Source organism: Stegostoma tigrinum, chromosome 9, assembly GCF_030684315.1.
Source record: "Stegostoma tigrinum isolate sSteTig4 chromosome 9, sSteTig4.hap1, whole genome shotgun sequence".
Taxonomy (NCBI): Eukaryota; Metazoa; Chordata; class Chondrichthyes; order Orectolobiformes; family Stegostomatidae; genus Stegostoma; species Stegostoma tigrinum.
Window position 1 is genome coordinate 57,819,930 of NC_081362.1, and position 26,235 is coordinate 57,846,164.

General features: G+C 39.6%; 1 protein-coding gene across 1 annotated transcript; it reads right to left on the bottom strand.

The window, feature by feature from the left end:
• Window positions 1-773: 773 nt before the first annotated feature.
• si:ch211-57i17.5 (usherin) lies at window positions 774-25,216 on the bottom strand. Its single transcript, XM_059648577.1, has 6 exons — window positions 25,178-25,216; window positions 16,417-16,500; window positions 13,934-14,163; window positions 11,203-11,274; window positions 3,727-3,942; window positions 774-2,841 (listed from the first exon to the last, which is right to left on the bottom strand). The coding sequence occupies exons 2-6, from the start codon at window positions 16,466-16,468 to the stop codon at window positions 2,752-2,754; spliced, it is 660 nt and encodes a 219-aa protein (XP_059504560.1). The 5' UTR covers window positions 16,469-16,500; window positions 25,178-25,216; the 3' UTR covers window positions 774-2,751.
• Window positions 25,217-26,235: the final 1,019 nt, after the last annotated feature.

Genomic DNA, 26,235 nt, shown 5'->3' on the forward strand with positions numbered 1-26,235 from the left:
TAAACAGTCAACTGATGAACAGTCCAATATGGCCTTTTGAATTTACTGATTACGAACAACACACATGACTGTGAACCATCATCACATTTCTGCATATTTCAAAGTCTGGACTCATTGATAATTACCAATACACAAGATGGACTGTGGAATTTGGAATATAAGAGACTAAGTATGCAGATTGATAGTTTTATAACCATTTTGAAGTGGATACCTTTGAAATTACAAGTCAGGTGTAAGTTGTAGCTTAAATCTATGTTGCATGATCAGCTGTGAAAGAACTGTCCAATTGTGAGAAATTGGCTTGTAAAAGGTTATTCTTTTTAACCACATGAGCATCTAGGGTAAATAGACTTAACATGATCCTCTGTATCCAGCATGTGACACTAACAGTAGTCTGTGGAGAGTGTTTTAAACTGCTAACAGACAACGTTAAGTTGCAACATGATAAAGCAGCATTAGATCGCTAAGGACTACCTGCATACTTGATTGCCTCCTTTTAGTAAGTTTTCTAGAAATTATGGGACTGAGATTTATCACTGACTCACACAACGTTGGCCCAATGTTAAACTCACTTCTTTGTGACCTTATTATCTTTTCAGAAAATTCACCTCCTTCTCTTTCAAAACATTGCAATTCTTTTGTGTTATGGATTGGCTGTAGGTTTTGAAGTACACTGATGAGATTTGTAAGTGCAAACCCACACAAAGCAATGAAATCTATATGTTGTCGAGTTAAATACATGGTCCATTTCAGAAACCCGGTGCAGCATAGATCTGTAAATAAATGTGCCTTGATTAAGGTCCATTTTTAAAAAAAAAATCTTGGTTCCAATAACTGCATGAGCAGTACCGTTTCATTTAAATTTAAGTCCATAGAGAGTTTACAATACCCATGGTTCTCATTACAAGTTATTCATATACATCACTTGTCGGCTTGCTCATGTTGCTTGCTCATCAACGTCCTCCTGATGGGTGTGGGTGACCTGATTTTCTTTATAAACCGGTAACACCCTGAGAGTTTTCTCATTCGATGAGGCTGTTGTTCTCCATTATACTTCAATGCAAAAAGTTCCATCACTAAACCTCAAAAACATGTATACTGATCATCAGTAAGTGTGACTTACATATTCTGACACTTACAGCATATTCAAGTTTCACATTTAGACTGTAGTTCTGACAAGCTAAAGTACAACAATTCCTCTTAGGAAATAAAAGCATAACATCACAGAATCCAGTAGCTACTTTGTTTTAAAAGATTTGTTTTGTATTAATCACTTGGGAATAAAACCTGAATATGTTTCAGTTAATTTGTACACAGCACATGAGGAGTCAGCAGTTTTTGAGGATAAAATATAAATGCAGTAGTCACCACTGACAGTATGATGTACAATGTGTGGGTAATTCTTCACAACATTGATGAAGGATCCCACCCAAAATTTTACCCTTTTTTTCAATTTGTTGAGCATTTCAGCATCTTTAAATATGCAATTTCAAACTGTTAGCATAACCATCTCACAAATAAGCTACTTTATTGAAGTTCAATCAATGTGGCTTTTATTATGGTGAGATGAATTAAAAGGTATGAATGGCTACATGAAAAATACTGTGATATTATCAAAAAAGTTCTCTGTTCTGGTTTCATTTCGCTTTCTTCATTGCTCAGTTTCTAAAACCCCAACATAAAGAGGTATCACACCATTGTTGGTGCTAAAAGCCGGCACTGCTCTGCCTGAACCTAGGTACTTGCTCTAATGAAACAAAGAACTGTAGATGCTGAAAATCCGAAACAAACGCAGAAATTGCTGGAAAAATTCAGCAGGTGTAACAGCATCTGTGGAGAGAAGGCAGAGTCAATGTTTTGGATTCAGTGACGCTTCTTCATAACAGTCGAGGTAGTTCCTCAGGGTTTGCAACTTTGAATAAAATATAACGTGCAAAGCTTTTCATGGTGGCATATTGATGAAAGGTTTCATGCGTGAATGAAACTTTCTCAGTCTTCATTTCATTGGCAAGGCCTGGAACTTGGGTTGATTGACAGGTGCACTTCCTGCAAATTTTCTTACCATAAATATCAGTGTAAAAATGCTACCAAAGCAACCATGATGTACCAGGAAACACATTGCATTCAAGAATCAGACAATCAGACCCTGCTCTTAGCAAAGGACTATGTCGTTCGTACACAATCATACAAATGAGACTACATTGAAAATACAAATAGCTGACAGAGCTAGTTTGTACAATGATTAATTTGTTTATAGCTTGTAGTTTGATTTTCAAATATGTATGAACTTTAAGTGCTTGTGTTACTATCTTATCAAAAGTATGAACTTCAGGCAAGGTTGAGTAATATATTCAACATCAATTGCTGCTAACGTAGGGCCCTCTGCTGGACAGTAGGGTCATCACATTATGAACTGTGACAATGAAAAGCTCACCAGAATGAAAATTACATAAAAGCAATCCAAATGCAAACACAACACGATACTCATAATGGACCATCAACTAATTATCTTTGACCTACTAAATACATGTCAGTAACTCATTTATTTATCAATACATCTTGAAACCTAGAAACAAAAAATGCTTCAAACAGTAAAACAAAAGCAAATTAGTATAAAAGCAAAGTAGCACAAAATCTGTCACTTTTCAACTCTTTTCAGTTCCAAAGAAGTTCTTTATTAAGTCTGTTTCTTCCACCACAGCTGCTGCCAGACCTGCTGAGGTTTCCCAGCTGTCTTTATGAAAATTCTCCTTACAACTGAGTGTCTGTGAATATTGTGTGCTCTTTTGTAACTGAACTAAAGCCTTTAATTGACTCAAATAGTTCTTCATCGTCTGGGAACTGGAGGAGAAATAAAAATCACATTAGATAAGCATCATCCATTTACAGAAAACACACACTCTTGTACAGGATTAGACATAGGCTTAGTCAAATTATGTGGATAGTCTAGTTTGATATGCATTGAATTCAATTACACAATTAAACTGTCTTTTCTCTATTCAGACATTGATTACTGTATAGATACATAGAGATACAGCACAGAAACAGGCCATTCAGCCCAACTGTCCATATAGGCATTAATGCTTCTTTCAAACTTCCTCCAATCTTCTCTTAATCAAATTTATCATTGTAATGTTTTATTCCCTTGTTTCTCATGTGCTTGTCTCGATTCCCTTGAAATTGATCAACATTATTCATTCACCTGCCCTCTTGGGTAGTAAGTTCTACATTGTCAGCACTCTATAGATAAAGAAGTTTATTTCGGAATTCCCTTTTGGAATTCTTGAAGATCCTATGTGTTTGGCCTCTTGTTATGCTCTTCCCCACATTAGGAAACATTCTTAGATTTCATGATGAATTTCCTGAATTAGCAAGGTTTTCATCTTTTTATACCTAGTTAATCACTTCTGCGGTAATCATGATTTATATTGGACTCCAGATTAATCAAATTCAACTCTGAAATGGGACTGACTCAATGATACATTAGGAAAAAAGAATGAAACTGAGTAATGACTAATGCAAAGGGCACCAAAAACAAACTTTCAGCCTCTTCTACACCATTCCATTTTTTTCCTCTACTGACTTGAATGGAAAAAATGAACTTGGCTCAGCAATAAAAGATGGGATGATGATTCCCTGTTCTACCGTGCAGCGACGGCGCTGACTATTTCATCCCCTATGCTTTTTATAAATATTTAACACTATACATGTTTATAACTTAATTACCATCCCACTGTCACGACCCTGTCCAAGGGAGTCCCAAACTGAGTCTTCAATGAGGGATTTTCTGTCATGGGTATCAATTAGCTGACTGACACTGCGGTGCAGAGAAGTCTGAGAACAGGCATCACTTAACTGACTCTGGCTTGGCACACAAAGCACTGAGATGTTGGAATTACTGATGCGAGCTCCACGTTCTGTGATTTTTGTGTCGGTTAGTCCCTTAAAAATCAAAACAATTATTAATAATTATGATTACTAATTCCTAATGCCAATTACTAATGTCAAACTGATTGAAGAGCTGCATGCATCAGCTTGAAACTGGAACAGAGCTGGACACAAATTTATTTCCAGTACATCAAGCCCTTCACCACATTTATAGCATTTATATAGTAAAAAACACACCAGTTTATCACGTTTGTTATTAAATAGTACAGTTCCCTGCTATCTGTCTATACATTTGAGGTAAAAAGCCTGGTTATTTTTAAGGGTTCATTACAAAGAATGGTAAATAATGTGAAGTGTGACCACTTTCAGTTTACTAACCAACTTGGTGAATTAAATTGTTGGGCATCTTTCTAAAGGCATATAAAATTTATGTACTTTCAAAAATTATTTAGGTTTAGGAAATGCCTGTGTTATCCAGCGGCTGTTACCCTGTTATTGCAAAACCGTCTCTTCCAAAGGGATAAAGCAGCATAACATTCATGGCTGGCAATCAAGATGGTACTATAACAATTATTAAGCAGGAGGCAGCGTTGTTAAACACCTCAGACACATTACTCACTGAACTCCAATACAGTGTATCTGAAAGAGGTGAAAACAGAGAACCTGAAGGCATAGTTGACTGTTAATACAATTGGTAGTACCACATCTGTACCACATATTTGCTGTACATATCCTTGCTGCAGATGGCACAGCTACTGCTTTCCTCATATATTTGCCTAGAATTGCAGCTTAAATATAATCCAACAGCAGAAATCTGGCTATTGTGAAGCATAACCCAGCCTGGTATCCTTCATTTGTTCCTTGATTAAAAAAAAATAATTTCACTTCGTTATTCTCTTCAATCAGTATAGTAGACATTTCCAAAATGCTGCAGTGCGAAAATGATTGGGACCGTGCTTTCTGAGCAATCGGTAGCCATCTGACTAAAAAGATCAAAAGTCAACAAAATCATAGTCTCTAAACAAGGCGTCTTTGTTTATGTCTTTTATTTCACTTTGTAACAAAGCACAAGCCTCCAGAAATCATGAGGACTGAAATTCATTTTATGTGGACCAGTTTTATTATTATGGAGACAACTCTTGCAAATTGTTTGGAAAAATAATTGTACCATTGGAACCTAATTTAAGTATTGTAATTCATAAATTAGTAGCCCCTCTGGCTGCACACAGGAAAATTAAGTGAGGCATTAAGATGGCAGAGATCTGGCATACTGTTATACTGTGCATATTTACAGCTAATTTCCACTGGTTATACCTACGTGTAACCGAGCAGAAAATTTGCTTAGCGCTTATTCAGTTACAAAAACTGAACTCGTGTGGAGGCAGGCAGGAGTGTGACACAGGGAAATATGATGCCAAAAACTTTCCAAATCCATGACACCCTTATCCTAGATTTTAAACAATACAATGGAAGTTTATTTTGTTGATTGGACAGATCTTAAGAAGCTGCAAAATTAAATTCAGGCTGTTCAATCGGGAAATGATATTAGTTTTATGTGTTATAATTTACCAGTAATCACCTGTTATTGTGTGAGCTATCGCTTCTTCATTGACTTGCTCTGCTGCTGTCAGGTTGTCAATGCCCTTGGTTAATTCAAAGATTAGGTGATCTGTTTTTTGAGAGTCAAAGGTCCCATGTGCCTCCTTCAAGTGCTACCTTCCCAAAGCCAAGTATAATCATCATGGTAGAAATTTTATACACTTGAGCTCAACTTTCTTTGCTGCCTATGGGTCTGAAGTGGTTAACATTCAGTGGTGCTTTAAGCATCACACACAAAGATGATGTCATACATTCCTGGTGGGAGGACAGCTTAAGATCTCAAAGAAGTAAAACCAACCACCTGGGCCTTCCTCTTATTTTCTGTAGCAAAGTCCATCACATTAATGTAACTTATACCATTGTTGTTACCATGTCATAAACTTTGTCTTAGTTGAGGAAAAACCTTAATTAGGAAAAAAGTCAAAGGAAAGGAGAACTGAAGAGCTGTTAGTAATGGAGGTAATAGGACCCAAAAAGAAGGTGCAAATACTGGCATAAAGGCGCTTTATTTGAATGCTTGGAGTTTTCGAAACAAGGTGGATGAGTTGACGGTGCAAATCATGGCAAATGGGTATGATTTAGTGGCCATTACAGAGACATGGTTACAGGATGGTTATGACTGGGAGTTAAATATCCAGGGGTATCAAACTGTTCGGAAGGACAGACAGGAAGGTAAGGCAGGTGATGTTGCTCTGATTTTTAAGGATGATATCAGGGCAGAAGTGAGAGATGATATAAGTTCTACTGAAAAAAATGTTGAACGCATTTGGGTGGAAATTAGGAATAGCAGGGAGAAGAAGTCACTGATAGGTATGGTCCATAGGCCATCAGATAGTGACATCATGGTGGGCGGGCAAGAAACATAGAAATAGCTAATGCATGTAAAAATGGTACAGCAATTATCATGGAGGATTTTAATCCACGTATCGATTGGTCAAACCAGGTTGGTCATGGCAGCCTTGAGGAGGGGTTCATAGAAAGCGTCTGCGATAATTTCCTTGAAAGAAATGTAATGGAATCTACGAGGGAGCAAGCTACCCTAGTTCTAGTCCTGTGTAATGAGACAGGAATGATTAATGATCTCACAGCTAGGGATCCTCTCGGAAGGAACAATCACAATATGGTCAAATTTAAAATACAGATGGAGCATGTCCTGTGCTTAAACAAAGCAGACTATGAAGGAATGAGGAAGGAGTTAGCTAAGGTAGAATGGGAGCAAAAACTTTATGGTGGGTCAATTGAGGAACAGTGGAGGACTTTCAAAATTATTTTTCATAGTGCTCAGAAGAAGTATATTCCAGTGATAAGGAAGAACTGTAGGAAAAGATAGAGCCAGCCATGGATGTCTAAGGAAATAAAAGAAAGTATCAGATTGAAAAAAAAATAAGAAAGCAAAGAGTAGTGGGAAACTAGTAGACTGGGAAATCTTCAAAGGCTAACAGAAAGCCACAAAAAATGTTATAAAGAAAAATAAGATAGATTATAAGAGTAAATTAGCTCAGAATATAAAAATAGGCAAAGGTTTCTATAAATATGTAAATTGTAAAAGAGTGGTAAAGGTACACATTGGTCCTTTAGAGGATGAGAAGGCCAATTTAATAATGAGAAAATAGCCAAGACATTAAACAGTTATTTCATGTAGGCCTTCATTGTGGAAGCCACAAATAACGTGTTGAAACCTAATAGCAAGAAGATTATAGCAGGTGAGGACCTAGAAACTATCATTATCACTAAGGAGGCAGTGCTGGGCAAGCTAATGGGGCTAAAGGTAGACAAGCCTCCTGGCCCTGATGAAATGCATCCCAGGCTACTAAAAGAGGTGATGGGGGAAAATAGTAAATGCCCTAGTAATTATTTAGCAAAATTCACTGGACTCTGGGGTGGTTCCCACAGACTGGAAAACAGCCAATGTGACGCCACTGTTTAAAAAAGGAAGTAGGCAAAAAGCACGTAACTGTAGGCCAAGATAACAAAGTGTGGGGCTGGATGAACACAGCAGGCCAAGCAGCATCTCAAGAGCACAAAAGCTGACGTTTCGGGCCTAGACCCTTCATCAGAGGATGTAGAGAACTGTAGGCCAGTTGGCTTAACTTCATTAGTGGGGAAAATGCTTGAACCTATCATTTAGGAAGAAATAGCAAGACACCCAGATATAAAGTGTCCCATTGGGAACATCCAGTGTAGGTTCATGAAGGGTAAGTCATGTTTAACTAATTTGGTGGAATTGTTTGAGGACATTATTTGCATGATGGACAATGGGGAACCTGTGGATGTGGTGTATCTGGATTTCCAAAAGGCATTTGACAAGGTGCCATACCAAAGGCGGCTACGTAAGATAAAGTAGCATGGTATTACAGGTAATGTATTGGCATGGATAGAGGATTGGTTGACCAGTGGAAAGCAAAGAGTAGGGGTAAATGGGTGATTTTCTGGTTGGCGGTCAGTGGCTAGTGGTGTGCATCAGGGATCAGTGTTGGGACCACAATTGTTTACAATTTACATCGATGATTTGGAGTTGGGGACTAAGTGTGTGTGTCAAAATTTGCGGATGACACTAAGGTCAGTGGTAGAGCAAAGTGTGCAGAAGACACTGAAAGTCTGCAGAGGGATGTAGATAGTCTAAGTGAGTGGACAAAGGTCTGGCAGATGGAGTACAATGTTGATAAGTGTGAGGTCATCCATTTTGGTAGGAATAACAGCAAAATGGACTATGTTTTAAATGGTAAAAAAAATGCAGCACACTGCTGTGCAGAGGGACTTGGGTGTCCTTGTGCATGAATCGCTGAAGGTGGGATTGCAGGTGCAGCAGGTGATTAAAAAGACAAATGGAATTTTGTCTATCAATGCTAGAGAGATGGAGTTTAAAAACAGGGAGGCTATGCTGCAGCTGTATAGGGTCCTGGTGAGGCCGCACCTGGAGTACTGTGTGCAGTTTTGGTCTCCTTACTTGAGAAGAGATATACTAGCACTGGAGGGGGTGCGGAGGAGATTCCCTCGGTTGATTCCAGAGTTGAGAGGGTTGGACTATGAGGAGACACTGAGTAGACTGGGATTATACTCATTGGAATTAAGAAGAATGAGGGGAGATCTTATAGAAATATGTATGATTATGAAGGGAATAGGTAAGGTGGAGACAGGGAAGTTGTTTCCACTAGCAGGTAAAACTAGCGCTAGAGGACATCGCCTCAAAATAAAGGGAAGCAGACGTAGGAGTGAGGTCAGGAGGAACACCTTCACCCAAAGGGTTATGAATCTGTAGAATTTCCTGCCCAATGAAGCAGTTGAAGCTACTTTGTTGAATGTTTTTAAGGCAAGGCTAGATAAATTTTGGAACAGTAAATGAATTAAGGGTTATGGTGTGTGGGTGGGTAAGTGGAGCTGAGTCTCAAAAAGATTAGCCATGATCTTATTAAATGGTGGGGCAGGCTCGAGGGGCCGAATGGCCTACCCCTGCTCCTAGTTCTTATGTTCTTAAGACAAGAACCTTTTGTCATTCAACTACTAAAATAGTTTTCTTCTACCACACTGGACCACACAGATTAGTTGCATCCCAGTGAGGAAATATATAGGTACCAGCAAATCTAGATCATAGAATATGATGAGCAGAGGTGAGACTTCATTGTTTTACATTCTTGGGTGTCAGCCTTGACTCAGTACCAGTACTGACATCTCTGAGTTAAAAGGTTGTAGGTTCGATTCCAACTTGAAATGAACACTAAGTCCAAGCTGACACCAAGGACACCTTTTCTCATTAAGATAGAAGGGACCGCGCATGGTGCAGTTGAGTGCAGCAAGGTTCAAAGGGACATGGATAGATTAAAGGGGTGGACTAAATTTGGGCTGGTGTGATATCATTGACTTTTGATCCAAGATACATACATTAGTCTATTTTCTTAATGGTGACAAACTTGGGACAGTAGAGGGGCAGGGATAGTTGGAGCTTTCAATGAGAGGATAATTATATTCCCCAAAATTTGAAGATATTACGCATGATGAAATAAGGGTGTGAACGTGGAGTTGAAATCCTGACCAAATTTGAGCTAATTCAGTGGTGAAGCTTCAAAGACTGATTGGCCAAATCTTGTCCCTATGTTCTTTGTGCTGATAATAATTAAAATAAAGAACTTATTTATAAATAGCTTGTATCATAAAATACACTTCTTTAAATGACAGGATTAGAATGTTTATGATAGGATTACAATTTTTAAACTTCAGCTCAGATGACCTACAGGGTGATGATTATCACTGACAGTAGAGAACATCATTGCTAGTACACTGCAGTGTCAATCCAGGTTATGGGCTGGATCCTCACAGAGTCAGGAGGATTGCACTGATCTTTAAAATAGTGGATTGGAGCTGACCAGGAATTTCAACCCTTTTTCAGATGGAGATCAGCGATAATGGGAACTGCAGATGCTGGCGAATCTGAGATAACAAAGTGTGAAGCTGGAAGAACACAGCAGGCCAAGCAGCATCTCAGAGATGATGAAAGGGTCTAGGCCCGAAACGTCAGCTTTTGTGCTCCTGGGATGCTGCTTGGCCTGCTGTGTTCATCTAGCTTCACACTTTGTTATCTCTTTTTCTGATGGATGCCATTTTTGCCGGTACAGGAAGAGGAACAGGGCATGACCTAAGTGATAGATACTTGAATTCAACTAAGCCTTTTGAACACAGTGCTGAGTGCAAACATATTTTAGTTTTGCTACAGCAAGGACCTCAACCAGTACCAGTTGCACATTTATGAAGTTGGAAAGGCCCATGAAATGGTCTAGGTCTGTAGTAATGTGAATCTGTAAAGTATTGAATCCTCAACTCTTTACAAACTAGAAAAAAAAAGACAACTTATGTCAGCAAAAGTTGAAATAAACCTGTTCTCGCAGTTACAGTAGCTTTTTGCTGACATTACCCCAACATCTATCATTATTAATCCATGGCTGCTTTCCACAATCTATAATTATCCCAGCAAGTTTGGTGTAAATTCACAGTTTTATGGATAGCTCAAAGGTACTGTTAAATGTAGTAGTTATCTTTGATGTAAGGATATGAATAAACCTCAACCCCACCACCCCCTATGCCCAAATGAGTAACCGAGATGTAAGCAGCAAGATGGGAAGTACCCCAACTTATGCTCGCCATCACAGAAGTAAAAATGTGGCTGTGTATGATCAAGTGTCTTGGGCAGTAACTGAACCCATTCTAGTTGCTTCAGATTAAAATATTAGCACAGGTAGACCATAAGCCTGTGACACCATTCAATACAACCACTGACTTGAGACTGCAACATAGATATTAAAGTGGGGCTGAATAATAACATATTCCTTATTGGTTTACTACATTATAAATAAAAGATACTGACTTCAAATTATACTCTTAACCCAATACAAGATCCATACGAGTGTGATGCATCATCATGGTAATTACAATGATGTAGCATACTTCCACAATTTTGTACCATGTGATTTAAAAGAGAACTGTCTTCTTTAATAACTATTTATCAGGCCTAATTTTTGCTGGTGGAAGAAAGATTAACAGTGATCTATGCATTAGACAAAGCGGAAATAGTGAACATTTTCCCACTGCGACAGTGCTTCTTTAATAACATTGCCGAAGGTGTAAACTTTCCACCCACTACAGTCAAAACAAAATCATGCAATTTCAGCTAATTTCAGCTTCAATGCATTATCCACACTACAGTCCACAAACTTTTAGGCCTACCTCAAAACACATAGTATAACTTTTAAGGGTAACAGAACTTGAAGCATCAGATGGTGCTGCAATACCATCAAACTGAGGAGAGAAGAAGAGTTTAATAACTACATAACATTCAGATAACATAATACATCAATCAGGAGGGGTCTGAATAGAATAATAAAGTAAGTCTGTTCCCATTGGTGGGAAGGGTTAAAACTAGAAGATACTAATTTAATGTGAATGGCAAAAAAAAACTAAAGATGCAGTGAAGAAAAATATTTTAACGCTGATTGATTATGATCTGAAATTCATTGCTTAACGTGTGGTACCGGTAAATTTAATTGTGACTTTGAGAAGAGAATTGAATAATTAGCTAAACAGAACCAAATTTCAGGGCTGCCAGGCAAAGGCAGGAGCATGCGACTAGTTAATGTGATTTTGCAGAGAGCTGCCATTGATATGACGGGCAGAATAACTTCCTTCTGTGCTGTAAACTAAAATAAAGGGTACAACTGTAAAAGGGGGTTAGGGTGGTGGGATATGAGTAATTTACAAGCAGAGCTGGTTGTGTACGGTTAAAATCTTGACTACTGCAGACACCTGAAGGCACATACTTGCTGATATAATGTTTGAGACATAACACATTGCTCATTTTGTGCGATAGAACATCGCTTTCGGTTGAAGGCAATATCCTTTTAGTGGTGAAAACACTCAGGTTGCGAGAGCATTGAGACAACCTACACTCCTAGGTAAACTGGGCACTTTTCAGTACTGAAAGTGGTGGTCTTTAGCCCTGTAATAAGCTTGCACAATATATAGTGAGGACTTCTAAACACAGTCTCCATTATTAGATATGATTCTGCAATAAGACAGCATTTGCTATATAATGCTGAGAGTATTAGGAAATGTGCTGACAATCAGTTTAAGGTTGTCAGTCAGCCTCTGTGTGGTGAATTTGTACAGATGGGAAAATACATATGTTAATACATAGGCTATGTTCTTTGCTGATGAGAATATGCCTGATGTGCTATGCCTTTCATCTGAACAAAACAGGCAATATCCATTTTCTTGTGCACTCTTCTGAGCGATGCTTTGACTGGAGTCAACCCGCCTTGTTTAAATTTAAACAAAAAGTGGAAGTTAACTGTCAGTCATTATCCAACTGGGGCATTTCTCATGATATCTCTATGAATCTGGTTGGCAAGTAAACTCTATTAGCATACCACTCTACAGTAGAAACGTTGTTTCCCTTTACACTGCTATTCTTGTGATTTATCCTGATGAGTGAGAGAAAAAATGTTTTGACAAAATGTGCCTTATTATATCAACTTTCAAAAATTTAAGTCATGCAGCTTTACTTTTCTAAGAGTCCAAATTCACCACATGTACTGGTTTCTCAATAAAAGAAGATTTATCCTCTGTGGGTTCTTGTTTCATATGTACATTCAACAGGAGCATACAATATTGCTATGTTGGAATACTGGCTACTGACTTCAGAGTTTTCTTGATCAGGAAACATTACAGAATAAATTGAATAAAGAACAGAAAATTTTGTTGAAATTTAAATGTGAGCAGAGTTTATGTATAAATTTAATAAAGGCAGAATGTTTCAGATGATCCAAGATTGTTTGCAATTATATCATAAGAAAATTTGACAAAGATATAAATTATTTAGTGGAGGAAGAAAATGAAATAAAGCAGTTGGTCAGAATATTTTAAATGCTATCCTTAATAATGATTGGAATTTCCTCACGTTGAATACAAGACAGATTTACAGCGGGCACTCTGATATTTTTTCTGGATTCGAGAAAAATGCATTAAAAACACATGGACTATCAAGAAGATAAAAGCAATGTTGGAAATTTATTATTAAAGAGAATGATGAAAAACATTTACCATGAGTTTATAATTCTAATAGAAAAGGGCGTCTAGTGGAGCAAATTATCTCAAGGTCTCTCCCAGTCCGCTCGCAAAACTTTAGGTGGGAGGCAAAAACCTTTTATATGTTTTTAAAGTGGGATTTCTATTGGATTTCACTGAAGTAATATCCAAAGAATAAGAGAAGCTCTGAGCAAATTCACCTCCATTACATTAGAGGGGAATTTGCGTCTAATTTTTCAATCGGTCTTGATGACACTCTAAATGTTGTTTGTTGCTTAATAGTGTACAATGATTCGTGATCTACCTTGGACAGGCCTTGCTTTTTAAAAATACACTCATGGAATTTGGCATCACTAGCTGGGCCAGCATTTGCTGGCCATCCCTAATTGTTCTGAAGAAGGTGGTGGTGAGCTGCCTTCTTGAACTGCTGCAGTCTGTTTGATGTAGATACTTCTGCAATGCTGTCAGGGAGGGAATTCTAAGATTTTGACATAATGACACTGAAGAAATGTAATATTTCCAAATCAGGATGGTGGATGTCTTGGAAGGGAACTTTGCAGGTTATGACATTCTCACGTATCTGCTGCGCTTGTCCTAGATGGTAGTGGCTGTGGGTTTGGGAGGTGGTGTCGAAGGAATCTCAGCAAATTTCTGCAGGTGCAGCCTGAAGATGGTACACACTGCTCCCTCTGGTGGAGGGAATAATGTTTATCAATCAAGTGTGCTGCTTTGTTCTGGATTGTGTCAAGCTTCTTGAGTGTTGCTGGACCTGACTTCAGCTAGACCATAAGGAGTATTCCTTCACATTCTTGTAACTTGTACATAATGGACATATCTTTTACCTGATAACAACAGAAGACTTTCAAAAACTTACCATGAAGGATTCATTGGGCAGATTAGTCCTCTTCTGCAGTGGAATTAAAGGAGGCCTTTCTCGTTTGAATGGTTGTTTAGTTATTGCCCTTTGTAGTAGGATAGCCAAGAATATAGCCAGAAACAGCAATCCAATGACTGCCATTATTGTGATGAACCACAATTCATTGTAGAATGGAGTGTTTGATTGTAATCCTCCTGCTTTCTCCTCAACAGTGGGTATTGTAGAATCTTTAAAACAGGTAGAAGACATTTGCATTTCTTAGAAGTAAATAACCTTCTTAGGGCTAGACTTTATGCAGCCCATTGCAGCAGAAATATGAAAGCACATCAATTCAATTGCAGGAGATGTCGCTCATGCCTGAAAAGGTTAAAACTTCCTCTGATTAAGTGGGAATGCACCAGGGATGCAACACGGGATTCCTGGCCATCACAGTATGATGTCAATTAAACATCATATCAGGGTTTTAACAGGCACTGGAGAGATTTTACGTGGCCCCATCAGGTTGCTCAGAAATTCCTGTTAGATTTGCCAGTGGCTTTCTGGTTAGGGTGAGTGTGGAGAAGATACCTCATTATTAGGCATTCTGTGCATTGATAAGGGGAGGGATTTTTAAGTCTTCTTTCTAACCCAGCTCCTGCTCCACAGGCTCACCACGCTTTGACTGAAGAAATGTCTCCTCATCTCCATCCTAAATCATGTACCCCAAATCCTCATACTGTGTCCCCTGGTTCTGGACACACCCGCCATCAGGAACATCCTCCTTGCATCTAGCCTGTCTAGTCCTGTTAGGATTTTATAAGTGTCAATGACTATTTAATTAGTCTCGCTCATCTGAACTCCAGCGAAAACAATGATAACCTAGTCAACCTCTCCTCAAAAGTCAGTCCCACTATCCCTGGAATCATCCTGTTAAACCTTCACTGCACTCCCTCAAGGACAACATCCTTCCTTGGAGAAGGGGAACAAAATTGTACACAAAATTCTAGATATGGGCCTGTATAACTGCAGCAACACATCCCTGCTCCTGTACTCGAAACCTTTCACAATGATGGCCAACATACCATTTGCCTTCTTTACCACCTGCTGCACCTGCATGCTTACCTTCAGTGACCAAGTGCATGAGGATACCCAGGTCCTGCTGCACACTCCTCACTCCCAGTTTACAGCCATTCAGGTAGTAATCTGCCACCTTGTTTTTGATTCTGGGGTCTAAGAATGTTCCTGGGCTCCTGGTGGGTACAATGCCACCAGTTCCACTGGCACTAGTGGTGACAAGCAGATGCCAACATTTGATTAGCTGGCTGTTCCCAGCAGATGAGATTTAACTCAATTGCGAGGGGAGGCTAATTAAATACCTGAAAGGCACTTAATTCCATCTGTTCTTTCCCACTGAAGTGACAGGATCTCCCTTTGATTCTCTGAATAGGCAGAGAGACAGTGATAGGGCCCACAATTTCCAGCCCTTGGCTATTTTTCAGGGTTTTGAGTTTGAAAAAGAATGATCCGTGTGCATGAATTTAAGTTTTTTTTTGAGAAACTGTCAGAAAATATATAAATTTCCCTTATTGTACATGGTAAATAAAAACCGAAAGAACTGCGGATGCTGTAAATCAGGAACAAAAACAAATTTGCTGGAAAAGCTCAGCAGGTCTGGCAGCATCTGTGAGGGAAAAAACAGAGTTAATGTTTTAGGTCCAGTGACCCTTCCTCAGAACATAAAGGTGTAACTACATATCAATGTCTGCATATATAACATGAGTAATTATTAACGATCTCACGTGTCTCTGATCTCATGTAGCTAATCCATGTATGAAAAGGGTGAGGGAGGACAACATTTCCTTACAGTAGAATGTAAGAGGTAAGATTAACAAAATATTCACAGCAAGATCTGAGACACATGCTTTATTGAAGCAGCTGTCAAAATTGGGTGCCATGTTATTGTACACGGTAACCTGTGTGTGGTGTTGATATTTGTATTATTAAGCTCAATATTTATTCGCATAGCTTCTTCTACATGACTTCTTCTACATGACTTCTCCACAATTTAAGTTTCATGCTGAAAGATGTTAGAGGTAATATGATTATGGATAAGGCTGATGTAACAGAACCGTCCCGCATTAATTCTACGGTCTGTCTTTCTACAATGGGGATTAAAAAGGGCAATTTTCATTATGTTAACAGGTCCCAACATTGAGAGGTACTTCAATACTCTGATCAGACTGTGAACCAAATTGAAAAACATGTTAAAATACAGTGAATGATACGAAATATGATTCACATTATTAGTTTACACATATTTGATTATGGTAATAATTGACACTGGTTGATATATTATTTTCATACATGTCTTTTGTTTATTTTTCTTTGTTTAACTTACAAGACTACAGCTAATTTTAAAAATTTACATATTCACTGATGAAGTTAAAGGAACCAATTTTATACAAGTGATTTAAAACAAAGCAAATGCATAAAATGCTTACCCACACGTGTTGCCGTGTTATATTTGATGGTGGGAGTACGTGCACTCCCCATATCTGTTGTACATATAACTTGAAATAGAAAAGCTATAACAAATAAGAAAACATAATTCCAGTTGAGCTCAATGTTTTACATAGAATTTTTTTACCACAATAGCAAAAAAAATTACATGCTCAGTATTGTCATGCAAACACCCATTAATAAGCAGTAAGATGTGGATGCATTGCTACAACTGGCAGGATTGTGTTAAAATATCAGGCCTACTGACTGGAGACTCAGCAACAGACCCATGTTCCTTTTTTCATGAAGGCCAATCAGGCAGTGGTGAGGCCAGCAGTGGGCTTTTTTACTCAAATCAGGACCCTGGGAGCAAAGGTTCCATCTGTCAAGACTTGCTGACCAATCAGAGTCCGGCTGATCTTTCATTCAACGGTGCCTGTGGAAAGGCTGTTATTAATGCCAGATTGATGGATAACAGACTCCTAGGACCAACGTCAGAGAGTGTTTCAGGGATGGGGCTCACAGAAAGAACGTTATACATGGACTGGGAGCAAAGGCAGAGATGTGGCTTTTAGCATCCTTCTTCTTTCCCAATGATGAATCCCTTGATGTGACACTCTTGCTGGGAGCTGGCTGCACAATTCCATGCCACATGGAAACAAGCCTGCCTGTATAGTGTTAATGATAATGACCTCATAGTCACTTGTCACTGTTTGATCAGCTCTGCAGGTTAGTTTCCTTCAAACAGTAAAACATGTCCTAAATTATGAAGCAGACAAACCAACTGATTTCTGTGAGTGCATTTCGCAAACACTAAGCGGACTGCCAGGCAGAGTCACACATGGCATTCACATGTCTCAAGGAATCTTTAATCTCTTAAAGGCAGAGCACACACAAAAAGCATCTTACTCCTTTCTAAAAGAAATTTCAACTGTTTTCTGTAAGCAGTGAATATATTTGTCTGGATAACGTGTAGGTAATTTGCAGGTACATCCAGATCTTGTGATGATAAACTTGTCTGAATGTGCCATTTTTGGCACAGTCATCAGTCATATTGTTTTATTATTCCTGTTTCTGTTGTCAAGTTTTCTCTCGCGGACTGCACTTACCATTTCAGAATGTGCTCGATACTACACACCACAACCAAAATTTGTTCCAAATTCGCTACTGACTGAATTTGTTCATCATCATCGCGTTCCTTGGCTATTACTGTTTTGTTCTTTAAATGTTTCCAACTTATTTTGAAGCTTCTTTGCTTATTTTTTATTTCTATCAAAGTTTTAGTCTTCCATTAGTTCAGTATATTTTCTCCTTCTTGACTGGCTCTAATAACTTTCTTTTGTTTTCTTGCAAATTTGGATCTCTTCCACCTATTGATTTAATAGATGTTTGGTTTCCTGCAAGTCCTGTTTGAATTATTTCACTAGAACAACATTGCAAGCAATTTTTTTTTCTTTAAATAACTGTCTCATGAGTTATTTGCTGTTCTTTGTTTCGTGAACATGCACCTGTTTTTGCAGATTTATTTCTCCTGCATTGCTTTGAGTTCAAGCTGATTTTTCAGGAACTGCTCTGGTTTGATCAGCTTTACATACAAGTTTTTTTTTACACATCTTACTGTAAATTGGTAATCTTTTCATTGGATTGATGATACTGAACTTGTAATTTATCCCTCTTCCTTCCTTGCTTTTTTAACTCTTCATTCACGTTTGTGAGCTGAGTGAAAGTATCCCTATCTCAAAGATGGTATTATCAAACTGAGGTTTGTTTTGAGCAAACAAAATGTGAGGCTGGATGAACACAGCAGGCCAAGCAGCATCTCAGGAGCACAAAAGCTGACGTTTCGGGCCTCTGATGAAGGGTCTAGGCCCGAAACGTCAGCTTTTGTGCTCCTGAGATGCTGCTTGGCCTGCTGTGTTCATCCAGCCTCACATTTTGTTGTCTTGGATTCTCCAGCATCTGCAGTTCCCATTATCTTTGTTTTGAGCAAATAGTTCAGCCCTTTTCTCTTGAATGTGCATTTTTGTCTCCACACCAATTCAGCAGATACATACACCCCTCTCTTTGAGCCCGACCCCTAAAACACTCTCTTGTCATTATCTCCCTTTGGCCTAGACTGCTCCTGGACCCCAGAACCCTGCTGCCTGCCAATTTGGCATTAATAACAGCCTCTCCTCAGGCACCATTCAATGTAAGATCAGCTGGACTTTGATTGATCAGCACCTCTTGGAAAATGGAACCTTTGCTCCCAGGATCCAGATTTAAGCAAAAAGGCCCACAGTTGACCTCTCTGCTGCCTGATTGGTCTTTGTGAAAAGTGGAACATAGGTATGTTGCTGAGTCTCCACTTGGCAGGCCTGACATTTTAACACTGTCCTGCTGCTTGTAGCAAAGCATCCCATCTTTCTACTTATTGATGGGTGTTGGCATGACAATACTGAGTGTGTAATTTTTTTGCTATTGTGGCTATTGATGTGTGGCATTCTTACTTCGTACTGAATTCTGCAAGTGTTTCTTGAATAACCTGTTGCAGTTTCTTTTGTTTCTGATGTTTAACTGATTCCATGGATTATGGGGTTGTAGCACACTGCAATTTGTTGATCTGACAGTGACTACCACGTAGATCAGTTGTGATGTTCAGATGTATTGATTGTGTGTACATTGTAGCAGTATTGGCCTGGCACATTGAATTGGTAAACCATTGCATGCAGCAAACGTTACATTTGTAGGTTTCATCGTGGCTTCATAGATCTGTGGGAAGGTTTTTGTTGGAAGTGAGGTGTACTGTTTTGGCATTTGCCCCCATGTCAACCTTAGCCAAGAACAAAGAATCACTCTTTTTTTCTATATAAACAGGTAATTTGAGATTTTGCATGCACTTAAGATAGTGTGAATGTGTTCATGTTTTCCACAGAATTGATCTTGTGAAACATGTGTTCACAACTGTTTGATAGTAAAAGCTTCTTTCAATACATAAGAAACAAACGAGAGGCAAAAGTAGATACGGGCCGCTCCAAATTGATGCTGGAAGGTTAGTGATGGGAGAGAAGGAAATAGTTGAAGAACTTAATAAGTACTTTGCATCAGTCTTCACAGTGGAAGACGTGAGTAGTATGCCAACAATTAGGGAGAGCCAGGGGGCAGAGTTGAGTACGGTAGGCATTACAAAAGAGAAAGTGTGAGAAAAGCTAAAGGGTCTAAAAATTGATAAATCTCCTGGCCCCAATGGGCTACATCCTCGAGTTCTGAGGGAGGTGGCTGAGGAAATAGCGGAGGCTTCGGTCGTGATCTTTCAAAAGTCACTGGAGTGAGGGAAAGTCCCAGATGATTGGAAAATTGCAGTTGTAACTCCCTTGTTTAAGAAAGGATCAAGGCAAAAGATGGAAAATTATGGAGTGATTACCCTAACCTCAGTAGTTGGTAAAATTCTAGAATCAGTTGTCAAGGATGAGATTTCTAAATTCCTGGAAGTGCAGGGTCAGATTAAAACAAGTCAGCACGGTTTTAGTAAGGGGAGGTCGTGCCTGACAAACCTGTTAGAATTCTTTGAAGAGGTAACAAGTATGTTAGACCAGGGAAACCCAGTAGATGTTATCTATCTAGACTTCCAAAAGGCCTTTGATACAGTGTCTCACGGGAGGCTGCTGCGCAAGGTGAGGGCCCATGGTGTTCGAGGTGAGCTATTGGCTTGGATTGAGGATTGGCTGTCTGACAGATGGCAGCGAGTTGGGATAAAAGGCTCTTTTTCGGACTGGCAACCGGTGATGAGTGGTGTCCCGCGGGGTTCAGTGTTGGGGCCACAGCTGTTCACCTTATATATTAATGATCTGGATGAAGGGACTGGGGTCATTCTGGTGAAGTTTGCCGATGATACGAAGATAGGTGGACAGGCAGGTAGTACTGAGGCGGTGGGGAAGCTGCAGAAAGATTTAGACAGTTTAGGAGAGTGGTTCAGGAAATGGCTGATGAAATTCAATGTGAGTAAATGTGAGGTTTTGCACTTTGGAAAAAAGAATACAAGCATGGACTATTTTCTGAACGGTGAGAAAATTCACAAATCAGAAGTACAAAGGGTTCTGGGAGTGTTGGTCCAGGATTCTCTAAAGGTTAACTTGCAGGTAGAGTCCGTAATTAAGAAAGCAAATGTAATGTTGTCGTTTATCTCAAGAGGTTTGGAATATAAAAGCAGCGATGTGCTTCTGAGGCTTTATAAGGCTCTAGGTAGGCCCTATTTAGAATACTGTGTCCAATTTTGGGCCCCACACCTCAGAAAGGACATACTAGCCCTGGAGTGTGTCCAGCGGAGATTCACACGGATGATCCCTGGAATGGTAGGTTTAACGTAAGATGAACGGCTAAGGATCCTGGGATTGTACTCATTAGAGTTTAGAAGGTTGATGGGAGATCTAATAGAAACTTACAAGATAATGTATGGTTTAGAAGGGGTGGATGCTAGGAAGTTGTTTCCGTTAGGCAGGGAGACTAGGACCCATGGGCACAGCCGTAAAATTAGAGGGGGTAAATTTAAAACTGAAATGAGACAACATTTCTTCAGCCAGAGAGTGGTGGGCTTGTGGAATTCATTGCCGCAGAGTGCAGTGGAGGCCGGGATGTTGGATGCCTTCAAGGCAGAGATTGATAAATTCTTGATCTCAGAAGGAATCAAGGGCTACGGGGAGAGTGCAGGGAAGTGGAGTTGAAATGCCCATCAGCCATGATTTAAATGGCGGAGTGGACTTGATGGGCCGAATTGCCTTACTTCCACTCCTATGTCTTATGGTCTTATGGTCTACATCATCAGATTTGGTTAATGTTAAGCTTCACTGGTGTAGCATTCTGGAAAACACAACCTGCTATTCCTAGAGTTGCCACAAAATTTGAAGATTTTGTAAGAGAACACATAATTTCCCAATTTGCTTCTCTTTTAGATCCAGGTAAACAGAAACCATGAACCATGGTCTTGTACTTATCAAGATTTACTATTTATTGCAGATATGATCCTAACTAGATTCTAACTACAAGTGAACAATTATGAACTGTTGACATATAATTCCACCAGCTAAAACTGTTAACCCCTTCTAAAACTCACCCCACACTGAGGTACAGACAGACACAAAGCAAAAATATATATTATGGGCAGAATGAAAGACTGGGAAGGCAATTCTGTGGTCCCCGTCCACAGGGTTCTCTGAGAAGACCATTTTGGCTTGTTAGGCCTTACTGCTCCTCGTTCTCCCTTTTCCAGGTACTTTTGCTGGCTTGCAAGAGGCATAAAGTGACTGATTCACAACTCATTAAGACTCTGACTTGATGGTTAAAATCCACAACTTACAGCAACTAATGAAAAGAAATAAAGTGGCTTTTTTCAGGCTTGAGGTGTTCTTTCACTGCACAAGTAAAGACAGCATCTTCCTTTCTGGATGTCTGGTGGTTTTTGGCTGTCTCCTTCACACTCTCAATCTGTTCAACTATGCAGGAGCCAATTACACAGTTGTCAAAAGGCAGAAGACCTTCCACAGATCAATCAGCTACTTGTCATTGACTACAACCTACTTTGTATACACGCCCTGGCTCTAATCCATCTGCGGTCCTTCCCTCACTGCTTGAACAAGCAGCAGTGTAAATAGCACTTGCAATTAGTGTCAAATAACTTTTCTTCAAAAAGTGCAGCTATCCCTTCAACAGTGCTTTATTTATATAACAATTCTTTATCCATTTGAGTCCACAGAAAAAAATAGAAAAATAAAATGAGACACTCTGTTACAATTGTCTATTACTTCATGTATATGTTTCTGGCAGGATCCAAATGGTCATTATTGTAACTTGAAGATATTCCTTGTCCCCAATTTGTTGGTGTCATTGCACAATTCTTTGTAACTTCATCATCCTTTGCTCTAGTGTCCTGCCACTGTCAATGGCCTTTATTGTTACATATTTTGTAAAATTGGTGAAAAGTTGGGAAATTCCATGATGCATGTCGAAGACCAGAGCTTCCACAAATCTTCCTATGTTTGAATGTTCTAAAGATTGTGTCAACCATCAACATTGTATTTAGAATCTGTGCGTTTCATTGAGCTGCAGGGATTGCTTTTTACTCGTTTCCATTCTTCAGTAGTTATTCTGGAAAGCTTCGACAGGGGTGGGTGTGATCACCAACTTAACAATTCATTTTGATAGCTCCACAGCTTAAAAATCACAAAATAAGCCTTTTTCTCTTCATCTTCTCACAAAGTGATCCATTGATTCTGTAGGCAACTGTCAAATTGCATGAATGCTGGTCGATGAATGCATCTTTCCATTCTGGGTGTGAAAGTAACAGGACATGAATGTGGCTCTGAAACAGTCCAAACGATTATTTTGTGATGTATTCTGTAGATCATCCACACCGCAGATAAAGTGCACTCATGATAAAATTATTGGCTATTGACCCTACTATCAGGCCACCAATTGAGTGAATTGCACGGATTAAACCTCTTGAATGCTGCTTTGTCTGCACTCATCAAGAAGGTTGATGAGTACTTTAACACAATTCAGATAAACTTTGTTGAAGATGGAGAGGCTGGTAAGGGTCAGGAATTGAGTCACCAGTTGCAGAGCACCTAGCCTCTATGTAGCTTGTGTAATAGCTGTAGTGATACAAAGTTTCACAAAGGTGCTGCCATTGGGTCATGAAGACATGACTGGATTCTCTCTTGTTTTATGTGGCATGAGTGCAGCTTTCTATTTCTCAATGTAAATCCAAATGTTATTATCTGTCAGTACAGTACTGTAATGTGGATATTTATTTTCTTTATCTGGTAAGCTGGTATATGTTGCTTCCTAATTAGGGAGATGTGAATTAGTAGCAAATACTCCAATTCTGATCTTGGCCAAGCAACTGAAGGTTAGAACCTTACTTCTTGAAGTCAGCTTTTTCATCTTTGTTAGAATTAAGGCTGCAATGTAGTCTGGAAATAAATGACTGCTATAGAAACCAAATGTCGATAGATTGTTGATAATAGGTCTTTTATAATGGCACTATTTGATGACATTATCACAATGAAAAAGAAAGCCCATCACCATATTTCTTACAATGGTTTACTAATGATTGAGAAAAAAAAAATTATGGGACGGTAAATAGAGTTAATGGGAACTGCAGATGCTGGAGAATTCCAAGATAATAAAATGTGAGGCTGGATGAACACAGCAGGCCAAGCAGCATCTCAGGAGCACAAAAGCTGACGTTTCGGGCCTAGATCCTTCATCAGAGAGGGGGGTGGGGAGAGGGAACTGGAATAAATAGGGAGAGAGGGGGAGGCGGACCGAAGATGGAGAGTAAAGAAGATAGGTGGAGAGAGTATAGGTGGGGAGGTAGGGAGGGGATAGGTCAGTCCAGGGAAGACGGACAGGTCAAGGAGGTGGGATGAGGTTAGTAGGTAGCTGGGGGTGCGGCTTGGGGTTGGAGGAAGGGATGGGTGAGAGGAAGAGCCGGTTAGGGAGGCAGAGACAGGTTGGACTGATTTTGGGATGCAGTGGGTGGGGGGGAAGAGCTGGGCTGGTTGTGTGGTGCAGTGGGGGGAGGGGACGAACTAGGCTGGTTTAGGGATGCAGTCGGGGAAGGGGAGATTTTGAAACTGGTGAAGTCCACATTGATACCATATGGCTGCAGGGTTCCCAGGCGGAATATGAGTTGCTGTTCATGCAACTCATATTCCGCCTGGGAACCCTGCAGCCATATGGTATCAATGTGGACTTCACCAGTTTCAAAATCTCCCCTTCCCCGACTGCATCCCTAAACCAGCCTAGTTCGTCCCCTCCCCCCACTGCACCACACAACCAGCCCAGCTCTTCCCCCCCACCCACTGCATCCCAAAACCAGTCCAACGTGTCTCTGCCTCCCTAACCGGCTCTTCCTCTCACCCATCCCTTCCTCCCACCCTAAGCTGCACCCCCAGCTACCTACTAACCTCATCCCACCTCCTTGACCTGTCCGTCTTCCCTGGACTGACCTATCCCCTCCCTACCTCCCCACCTATACTCTCTCCACCTATCTTCTTTACTCTCCATCTTCGGTCCGCCTCCCCCTCTCTCCCTATTTATTCCAGTTCCCTCTCCCCATCCCCCTCTCTGATGAAGGGTCTAGGCCCGAAACGTCAGCTTTTGTGCTCCTGAGTTGCTGCTTGGCCTGCTGTGTTCATCCAGCCTCACATTTTATTATCTTGGGACGGTAAATAGTCAGGTTATATCTGAATATACAAACAAATTTAAATGATATAAAATAGCAGGGAGAAAGAGGACAGAATTGCGTGGGACCAATATTTTAGACAATGGAGAAATAACTTAAATGTGTAGTTGTGGCGACAAGTGAAGATGGGGATAAAACATAAAACATTTAAGATAACAATGATATTAAAATAATCTTTCTGGATGAGAGCAATAGGATGGCAATCAGGGAAACAAAAGAAGAAATATATTTATCCTCCTGCTCCTCCAGTCTCCACAGCACACAAAGGGTTGCTGCCAGCATGTACCAACACCCTTGATTTCCTTGCCTGCCCCTCATGACCTCCTGTAAGTGCCATTGCCAGCAAAGCTGCCAGGCTAAATTAGGTCCGTGGTGACTGGTAAGTTATTCCATAAATTCAGAAATCTTTTAATAATGTAACAAGCTGAATGTTGTTTTGCAGCAGGATGTTTCTCAAAATTCTTTCTTAAATGATAACCATTAAATAGCATTGACAGATTTAATTGTGAAACAGAAAAGCAGAACTTGTTTGAACTAACTTTTATCAGATGTTCCTGGAATATGCAATCTGCTGTCGAATCCACTGTAAATCCAAATGTTATTATCTGTCAGTACATACTCTTTCAATTCTCCATTCAGCTGGAATGTTTGACTCCAGTCCAAATAAATTGCTGTCAAGTTGCTGGTTACTTTGAATGGTGCTTTGTACTGGGGCACTGAGGAGCAAAACACATTACATTGTTGGAATCAGTAACTAGATTTTTTTTAACACTTATTTTGATTCATTAAACTTGACAGGTTCTTAATGCACAATACCAATTGTTTTTTTTCTACATTCTCTATTTTTTCATTCAAGGGTATAAAAATTAAAAATTAGTACTTTTTAAACCTATAATAGATGGTGAATAAAAATCAGCATATATTGTATCAAAAAAGTACCTTCCGAGTATATTCGAGGTGCAAGGTGCATGAGTATCTGTTAATCCCTTACAAACACAAATTGTGCTATATGAACTAACTGCCAAGATTGTGATAAAATTAAACTAGTTTACAATACAATTGTAAGAAAATTGATTTTAAGGGGAAAAAATTGCCTTTGACCTCTTGTGGATGTGACATATTGATGCATAGTCATTTTGTGCCCAAGGAAAGTGATGCACGCTGGAACCAAACTCATCTTGCCTGCTCATCTCCATTGTTGCATCGTGCAGTCCAATGCTAAACGAGCTTCCAAAGGCCCTAGTGCCACTGAGGCCACACAAGTTAAAGCTAACTGCACTTCTTAAATTAGCCTGTAGTTTGTAAAGGGGAGGTGTTCTGACTGCAGCATGTTGGAACTATATCTCAAAGTGTTACCCCAAGAAAGAAATGGTGGTAATAGAGCAGCAGTCCAAAAAGAGAGGGAGTTGGGAAGAGAGTTCCCAAGTTTTCCAATGCAGTGTTATAGGCTTTGGTTCTGAAGAAGAGAATGTCATGTTTTTATAATGGGCCATAAAGCCCTTCCAGCGTCCATTGTGAAAAGAAATGGCAGCAGGTAGCCACAGAGAGTATGCAATAACTCCACACGTTTACCTGCATTTCTACAAAATGTTCAATT

Excerpts from the sequence above, each read along its gene's own strand:
- si:ch211-57i17.5 (XM_059648577.1), bottom strand. The coding sequence starts at position 16,468 with ATGGGGAGTGCACGTACTCCCACCATCAAATATAACACGGCAACACGT. Across the intron at positions 14,164-16,416 it reads TAACACGGCAACACGTGTGG|ATTCTACAATACCCACTGTT; the intron begins GTAAGCATTTTA and ends CCTGTTTTAAAG. Across the intron at positions 3,943-11,202 it reads GTTATACTATGTGTTTTGAG|GGACTAACCGACACAAAAAT; the intron begins GTAGGCCTAAAA and ends TTGATTTTTAAG.